Consider the following 9,469-nt stretch of genomic DNA (forward strand, 5'->3'; position numbering starts at 1 on the left):
AAATTAAATTATGTTGTCCTTGCAGTTAAATTTGTGACTTCAAATGTTCATTCAGTCGGAGATGTGACAATGTGAGTTGCTGGTTCCGCTCCAACTCAGCCCACAATTGAAAATCCAGCTCTTAATGTTGGCAGTGTGCTCAAACTAAGTCTGAACCTGATCACACGTATATCGAGATTAGCCAGTGAACCGCTGGAGAGGAAAAGGAATTAGCTATGTTTTCCTCATTTATTTATAATGAATACATTTATGATGAAATGCCTTTGCACTTTTTAGACTCTCTCTAACAGCGCCGATTCTGGATAAAATGTCAATTGTAGTGCACAACAAGGCAGCAATAAATAATTTATCAATGAAAAACACAGTGGTAACAAAACATACCATTTTTAGAACCTTCGGTGAGCTTAACATTAGTGAAAAGGACCATTGGTTTGCTTAATATGGTCTCTTGAAAGTTTCTGTATTCCTTATGAGATGTGAGAGTAATCTTCCTGGAAGTAAAAAAGGAAAACCAGAATTTGGCACACAGTGCAGTAACTTAATTTTATCAATGCACATTCTTCAATGTTAAAGACCTTGTTAGAATTAATTGACAGCCATTCAATAATAGCAGAGCCTCCAGGCTTAGGCCCTATTCCTGAGAACACTATTGCTGAACCCTATTCCCCTTTCAAACCCTCTTAAAATCTGTCTTGTTGGCCAGGCTTTCTGTTGACCATCCTAAATCTCTCTCTTCCTGGCTTATCATCTGTTTCCCCTTTTTTGTTTATTTTTGAATTGGCATGGTATGTTTTTTATGTTAAAGGTAAATAAATTTAATTTTGTTTTTTGTAACTCTATTGGCAGAGAAAGCATTTGAGGGCAATCACTGCTCACGACCTGAATGTATTTGGCTAGTATGAAGAAGATATCAGTAAAGTAAACTGGGTACTGGGATGTACATAGAAGAATAAGTTATATGTTATACTGTACAGATTAATGGTGAGGTCAGTCCTGGAGCACTGCGTGCGGTTTTGCTTGCCAGGATAGGCATTTTCCTCAGGCTCTACCCTGCCCTTCAAATTTACCATCATCATCTCCTCCTCAAAGGAGCTGTTTTCTTCAAACATCACCCTACCTTAAACCTCCTGTCTTCTTGAAGGTGCTCAAGCTTATTGTTATCATCCAGCTCTGTGCTCACCTCTCCCATGCCCCTTTGTCCATTTAGATCAACTTCTGCCCTGTTTACATCACTGACATTGACTTGGTCTAAGTCACAAATTATATCCTCTGTGACTGCAACCACTATCTCTGCTAATGCCTTGCAGTCTCTGCAATTGTACAGCATACAATATAACAACGACTTGTATTTATAAAGCATGTTTAATATAATAAAACCTTCCAAGGTGCTTCACAAAGGCATTATAGAACAAAGTATGACATTATGCCACATAAGGAGATTTTAGGGCAGATGACTAAGAGCTTGGACAAAGAGGCGGGTTTTAGAGTCATAAGAAGGAAAATGAGGCGGAGAGGTTTAGAGAAGGAATTCCAGTGCCTAGGTAGCTGAAGGCATCACCCTCAATGCTAGAACAATGAAAATCAAAGATGCTCAAGACCAAAATTAAAGGAGCGCAGATATCTTAGAAAGTTACCAGGCTAGAGGAGATTACAGAGGTGGGGAGGGGCCAGTGCATAGAGGGATGTTCAGATAAAGATAAGAATTTTAAAATTGAGGTGTTCTTTAACCGGGAGCTAATGAAGGGCAGCAGTACAGGGATGATGAGTGAAAGACGTTTGGTGAGTTAGGACATGGATAGCATAGTTTTCAAGTTTATGGAGTGCCAAATGTGGGAGGCTAGCCGGGAGTGTGTTGGAATAGTCAATTATGGAGGTAAAAAAAGGCATGGATAAGGGGTGCAGCAGCAGAAAAGCTAAGGCACAGGTGAAGGTGGGAAAAGTTACAGAAGTGGAAATAGCTAGCTTTATTGATGATGAGGATCAGGGGTTGACAGCTCATTGAATTAAACCTATTGAGAAAGCTGCCCGTCCAACCTTAAGGTTGGTGGTCAGGCGAAGAGCCCAGGCGGCCTTCGCATTTTTCAGGAACCTCATCCACAGGCGGGATGAGATTTCATGAAGGGTTTATAAACTAAATAAAATTTGTCATTGAAGTTCATTGACATGTCCCAGCTCATGTGACACTGTCACATGAGGAGCCATGTCTTAAAATTTTTTTTTTTCTTCACTAAAATTTTTCAAACTCAAAACTTATCTCCCTGAGACACCTGTGTGTGCAAAACAGCATACTCCCAACTCAGGGAACCACCCCCTGCCCGCACAGGGAGCGTCAGGCTGGGCAGGCTTTAATTGGCCCACCCAAATAAAATGGCAGCACGGACCCAATCGGGGCATCAATCGGGTCTGCACCCACCCCCGCCTGCCCCTGCACAACCCCCCCGACGGGGGGAAAATTCTTCCCTTGGTATTGGAAGTGAGGGTGCAGGAGATGGGGAGAGTAGTTTAAGAAGACACTGTGAAGTAGAGAAAAGAAACTAGAGTTATCTTTGCATTCCAGATGATCCGGGGATAGTGTGCAGTTTTTGTTGATGAGAGCAGGACCTGAAAGCACCTAATGTAGTCCAGCCAGATCCAGCAATGAATGACTAAACCAATTTTCCATCATTACCATTAAAGTCAGCATCCCCCACACCCAAGGGAGTGGAGGTGAAGGCGGTATCAGAGAATAATGCTTTTAATGGAGATGAGGGTATCAAAGGTGGAGGGAGGGTGTGGTTGTGTAGATTGGTAGCTGCAGAAATGTTGTGGTGAATAAAGGGCCATGGGATAGACAATTGGGAACATCCCGGTGCAGTTCTAAGTAAATTGGGGAGAGCTTTTTCCAGGGGCAGATGAAGGAGGAAGTAGGATTTGGAATGGAGAAGCTAGATGTTGGTGGAGAGCAATACAAGGATGTGATTAGAGATGGTCTTACCTGTGATTGACACTATTGGGGTACAAAGGCCACATGAAATGGTAAGGTCAAGTGGATGGCCACGATTATGGTTTTAAGGGTTTACATTGAGAATGAGATTGAGGGAGGATATAGCCAACTGCTTCAGCTTCTCCATTAACTTGCTCTGTGGCCCATGTTTCTTCTATGCCTATCTCCTCTCAATCAGCAGTGCATCATTTACAATATCTCCTCCTGCTTCCTCCACAAAATCATTTCGGAGGTACAGTATCTTACAGTCTCATCCAAAGTCCTTCCAATTCTTCATTTACACACTGGCCCTCAGTGAAATAAGTCACGAACAAGGAATCAGCTTCCAACACCCAGTTATGCCTCTCCACCATCACTCTTGCTGGCATAAGCACCATCATCAGGCCCAGCTGTTTAGCCAACACTAACTAATGGGTAAGCAAGACCTGTCTTCAACTGAACTTTTCTGAGACAAAGACATTCTTACCAAAAACCTCTGCCCCTCTGTCTAGCTGCTCACTTAAATTGAACCCAACAGTTTACAGCTGTAGTGTTTTGTTTGACCCTGAGCTAAACTGCAAACCCTGAATTCCCACCACCAACACCACCAGGAGTGCCTATTTTCACCTCCAAATTAACTGTCTTTACCTCCACCTCATTCCCATTGCAATCAACATCCCAGCAGTAGTACTGAAAAGTTGTGCTCTGAACTAGCTGTGTTCCTAGCCAAGCTGTTCCAATATAGCTACAACTCTGGTACCTACCCGACAATGTGGAAAATTGTCCTGATGTGTTCTGCCAACTAAAAGGACACATGCTCTGGCCAATTAACCCTTCATCAGTTTACTCTCAATCATCAGTAAAGTGATGGAAGGTGACATCATCAGTGCTATCAAGCAGCATTTAAACAGTAACTAACTGCTCACTTTGGATTCCACCAGGGCCACTCGGCTCCAGACCTCATTACAGGCTTGGTCCAAACATAGACAAAAGAGTTGAATTCAAGAGGTGAGGTGAGAGTGACTGCCCATAGAATCAAGGCAGCATTTGACTGATTGCAGCATCAAGGAGCTATAACAAAATTGAAGTCGATGGAAAGGGGAGGGAAATCTCTCCACTGGCTGCAGTCATATCCAGCACAAAGAAACATGGTTGTAGTTTTAGAGACCAATGATCTCAGTCCCAGAACATTGCTGCAAGAATTCCACAGGATAGAGTCCAGCAAGTTCTGGACAATATTCAGGCTTGGGCTGATAATTGGCAACTAACATTCATGCCACAAAAGTGCCAGTCAATGTCCGTCTCCAACAAAAGAAAATCTAATCATCTCCCCTTAATATTTAATGGCATTACCATTACTGAATCTCTTACCATCAACATCCTGGGGAAGAGTTATCATTGACCCGAAACTTAACTGGACCAGCCATATAAATACTGCTACAACAGCAGTCAGAGACTGGGAATTCTGCAGCAAGAAACTCACTCCTGATTCCTCAAAGCCTGTCCACCATCAACAAGGCACAACTTAGGAGTGTGATGATGGAACACTCTCCATTTGCCTGGATGCATGCGGCTCCAACAACAACCAAGAAACCTGACACCAACCGTGACAAAGCAGCCCACCTGATCAGCACACCATCCATCACCTTAAATATTCACTCCCTCCACCACTGACACAAAGTGGCAACAGTGTGTTCCATAAACAAAATGCACTGCAGCAACTCACCAAGCCTCCTTTGACAGCACCTTCCAAACCTGCAATTTCTACCACTTGGAAGGACAAATTGTACAGATGCTTGGGAAACACCATCACCTGTAAATTCCTCTCAAAATCACACACCATCCTGACTTGACACTATATTGCTTTCCATCACTGATGCTGGGTCAAAATCCTGGAACTCCCTTCCAAACTGCATTGTACCATAACCAGTTTCTCAAGGGCAATCAGGGATGGGAAACAAATGCTGACGTGGCCAGCAACACTTACATCCCATGAAAGAATAAAAAATGTATTTTCCTCATACTCATTTGCTTTCTCTCCTTGCAGAAGAAAGCACACAACCTCGGGGAGAGGCAAAGACCCATGGGGAATGAAGGTGGCCCTCAAGTTACAGGCACTTTGCTGTCCACTGTTCCACTGATCAAAGGCTTCCCAACCTGTCAGTTTCACTGAAGAAGCTCTTTTCACTGTGGACTCAGCTTGGTGACTTTGGCGACAGCACAGAAAATAGGTCACAGGCTGTTAAAACCAGAATGCTGCGTTAAAGAGACACTTAATTGCCTGTTTGCATAATCAAGTTACCTTCCTGGCAGCTGCACAGCGTGGGGGGACCTCCCTGCTTGCCTTTAAACCTGCTCGGGTGTTATGGGATGGGACAATGTCAGGATAACCCGATGTCACTTTTAGGGGACCTAACTGCCTGCACATACCAAAATCCACCTCCCCTTGTCTGTACTCTCCCCAGTCTGGAGGAAGTAAACAATTGGAACCCAAAATTACCAAATATGATGGGATAGAGGGGCAGGAGGGCTGGGGGCACAAATGTATACATACTTAGGGCTGGATCTACCCAAGAACTTAGGGACATAACCAAATGGGGGTCCTGAGCCCGCACTACCGGCAATGTGCACAATGGAACAATCTTCTTGGAGGCAGCCTCCTAATTGGTCTCTGTGCTCGTCATGCTATTAAGGATGGTGGGCAGGGTCTTGAGGCTGCAGGTCCAATCAGAGGGCTGACAGCCCTGGAGTCTTGCTAGACCCACTGGTAGAGGTAGATGCTGCTGAGGCAAGTCGGATATCGCAAGGGTGCCTCAACATGGAGCATATATTTTAACAAAATTATTATGGATGAAGCTATTAGATTCCTCGAAGCAGTGAGGAAACGCCTTCGGTAGTACTGTGATGAAATAGAAGTGTGTGGAGAGCAAAAGGTGCTTCAAGCAAGAAACATCAAATTACACAGGTACAATGTTTTGATAGGATTGGAGCAATTTGAATAATTTTTATTTTGGCCTCACAAAAAATGCAAAGTGTCAGTGTAAGTTATGCCCTACTGTGTTGTTTACCTGCAAGCATCATAAGCAAGGCCAGCATTTAGTGTCCACCCCTAGTTTCCCAAAAGGCAGTGAGAAGGGAGTGGTGTGCCACCTTTTTTTAATACAACTCAGTGATTTGCTTGGCCATTTCAGAGAGCAGTTAAGAGTCAACTGTATTTCTGTGTGTTTGGAATCATACATTGGCCAGACTAGATAAGGACAGCAAATTTCCCTCACTAAAAGACATTAGGGAGCCAAATGGGCTTCTATGAGAATGAGATTCATTACTGATACTAGCTTTTAGATTCAGGTTTTTGTGTAATTAATAGAATTTAAGTTCCTCAGCTACAATGTGAGACTTGAACTCACATCATTGAATCATTACTAGCCTACTAGTAGAAGAGAATGTGGGAGGCAGATAATGGCATAGTGATATTTTGCTGGACTAGTAATCCAGAGACCCAGAATAATGCTCTGGGAACCCAGGTTCAAATCCCACCACAGCAAATGGTGGAATTTGAATTCAATTTTTAAAAATCTGGAATTAAAAGTCTAATGATGACCATGACACAATTGTCATAAAAACCCATCTGATTTACTAATGTCCTTTAGTTCCTTAATGTCCTTACCTGGTCTGGCCTACATGCCTACTTCAGACCCACAACAAGGTTGACTTTTATATGCCTTCTTAGGGATGGGCAATAAATGCTGGCATAGCCAGCGATGCCAATCCCATGAATGAATTTTTAAAAATACCCATTATCATACCATGTCCAATGAGGGTATGAATGTATGATGGGTCTTGGAACGTGTGACTTGAGAACAAATAAAAGCATTACAAGAGAATCAAATTCATAAGACTGCATTTCTATGTTCACTATTGATCTCACCTTTAGTAGACTCACTTCATTTCCTGACTGTACAGTGTAAAGGAACAGCTACAATTGAAAGCTGAAGTTTCTCCATTTGGAATTAATACCTTGGTTATCTACTTTACAACATTAAACAATTAAGGGAATGCTTGTGATGTTAACATCCACTTGAAGAAACTGGGCTGATGAACTGCAGGACCTTTGCTTGTACTATACTGTGATTTTGTACTAAGAGTAAACTATGGTGTACCAGTCTATTTTCCTTTAAATTCACAGAAACTTCAATCCTCCAGTGTTGCTAGCAATCAGCAGAACAGTATACATTGAAGCAGCTCTTAAATTAAATTAGTATTAAAAATAAAAACAGAAAATGCTGGAAAGAAGTCATCATACGGACTCAGAATGTTAACTCTGTTTCTCTCTCCACAGATGCTGCCTGACCTGCTGAGTTTTTCCAGCATTTTCTGTTTTTGTTTCAGATTTCCAGCATCTGCAGTATTTTGCTTTTTTCTTAAATTAATCAGTGACAGTTTGGCTTAGTTGGCAACAACCTCACCTCTGACTAGACTGATTGTGGACTCAAGGACTTGAGCAAATGATCAAGGCTGATGTCTCAGTGCAGTAATAAGGGAGTGCCACGTTGTTGAAGTGTTGCACTTCAGATGAACAGTTAAATCAAAGCTCCAAGGTTCAAGTGAGTTATAAAGATACTAAAACAATATTAGAAGAAGAGCATCAAGTTCTGCTGATATCTTGATGAACATTCTTTCCTCCATCATTATAGGTTAACTGGCCATTGGTCTCATTACTCTTTGTGGAATCTTCCTGTGTGCAAAATGGCTGTCACATTCACCTATTTAACACTAGCTGCACATCTGTTCCTGAGAGATGTTAGATTTTTTTCTTTCAAATGGCTTATTTAATTTTCCAAACACTAACATTGCTCAAATACGAATAGTTTGTCCTTGATAAATGAATATTATACAATATGTATGAAACTAAGCAGCTAATATTTTGGTAATAACTTAAAAGGTTTAGAATGAGAGGAACCTGGAAACATTATTGAACCTTTTTTAAAAAAAATTTATCCAATAACCTGTGTTTATTCAGGAGTTTGAAATCCAAGCCTCGTGACAAACCCGCTGACTGAAGCTTGCATTTAATGCACCTGCCGCGCCAACCCAAACATTAACACACCCTATACACCTTCAGGTTTGCTCCCCACCACGCAAAAATGGAGCTGTCCCTCACTGAGTTAACATTTGCTGCAGATTCTCACCTCTGGATGCTGTTGACCAGGTTGCATTGCTGCCCGTCCACATTGACTTGCCCATTGGAGATCACGTTGTATCCGGCTCCTGGTTCCTTGCTGATCTGAATGCTGTTCCCCACCACAGGGAATTGCGACCGCTGCAAACTGAGCAACAACTCCAGCGGCAGCAGCGCGATCTCACAGTTGGTGGCAGAGGGGCAGACAGGCGGCAGAGGGGTATGAGGGTCAGTCACTGAGGAGTCGGGGCAATCGGTAGACATGTCCACACCCAAAAATGAACAACACGTGCTCGACTGGGATCTACAGGTTACACCAAAGATCTAAGTTTCGAACACGTAACGCTTGGCGATGTGAAGGACTGGAGTGTGATCAAAATGGGCTTTAGTCTACTTCTTAAAAGTGCACTAAAGGCGAGGAATGCAAATGAGTCAACACTCCCAAGTCAAACATCCTTCGCCCAGACAGACTCACCCTTGAACAGCCGTTGCCTGTAGAACCAGAACAAGTGGTTGAAAGCTAGCAGTGACAGACAGGGTGCTCTGTGTACTCGAGATACTGTAGCTGTATTTGCCTGCGGGAAGGGCAGGAAGAAATGTTGCAAAACTTTACCCCACTAGAGTCCATGCTGCTATAGAGTCCATTGTTTATGAGAGGAATGGGCACTGGAGGAGATTATACCACAGTCGAAGTAGATGTAATAAATTGTAATGATTAATTAATAATCATGAGGAAAATTAATCAGATTGGCCGGAAAAATCTCTTTATTCTGCCAGAATAAGTTTCACAATAGTCACAACTCTCACATCGAGTGGGCTGGAAAGTTGGACTCAAAACAACACATGTCAAAGGTAAATTGAAGTTCTATTAACTTTAGCAATCACTGAGAACAAATATTGCTGTATATCATTTTGAAAAACACCCATTAAACTCATTTGCAATGCTCTTGGATGCTCCCTTGGCATCTCCCTTTCTCAAAAGAATTCTTTGCTGAAACGAGGCAGAATGTACATTCTACAAATCAGATCAGCGGCCTGGAGTCTGTCAGTGTCAGGATGTGGCCTCTGGATCTAGCAATATTTTGGGGTGGGGTGGGGCGCGGTGGTGTTGACAGGGGCTGGGAGAATTGGAAGTGAGATTCTCTAGAGTTCCAGGATCAGACATTGAACTCATTATTCAGAGACATAGCAGTAATTTCCTTTCGTATGCAAACAATACATACAGGTACAATAGGTGCAAACTATGTTGCACTGCAATAAGAAGATAAAGAACTACGGGTTGGATTTTACTGCATCCCCCCCTTGCCAGACACTCTTATGGCAGGAGA

The 9,469-nt window shown here is 42.7% G+C and overlaps 1 protein-coding gene across 3 annotated transcripts in view; it reads right to left on the reverse strand.

Moving 5' to 3' along the window:
* LOC121283843 (mesenteric estrogen-dependent adipogenesis protein-like) overlaps positions 1-8,729 on the reverse strand; it is a 33,094-nt gene extending 24,365 nt beyond the window's left edge. For 2 of the 3 annotated variants that reach the window (XM_041198628.1, XM_041198627.1), the window contains exons 1-2: positions 8,152-8,729; positions 382-491 (exon numbers count right to left, since the gene is read on the reverse strand). In XM_041198628.1, the coding sequence (XP_041054562.1) occupies positions 382-491; positions 8,152-8,405 (364 nt within the window). In that variant the 5' untranslated portion in view covers positions 8,406-8,729. The remainder of the gene's footprint in view (positions 1-381; positions 492-8,151) is intronic. The other variant, XM_041198625.1, reaches the window with a different exon arrangement.
* Positions 8,730-9,469: the final 740 nt, after the last annotated feature.

The sequence above is a fragment of the Carcharodon carcharias genome, chromosome 11, assembly GCF_017639515.1.
Source record: "Carcharodon carcharias isolate sCarCar2 chromosome 11, sCarCar2.pri, whole genome shotgun sequence".
NCBI lineage: Eukaryota > Metazoa > Chordata > Chondrichthyes > Lamniformes > Lamnidae > Carcharodon > Carcharodon carcharias.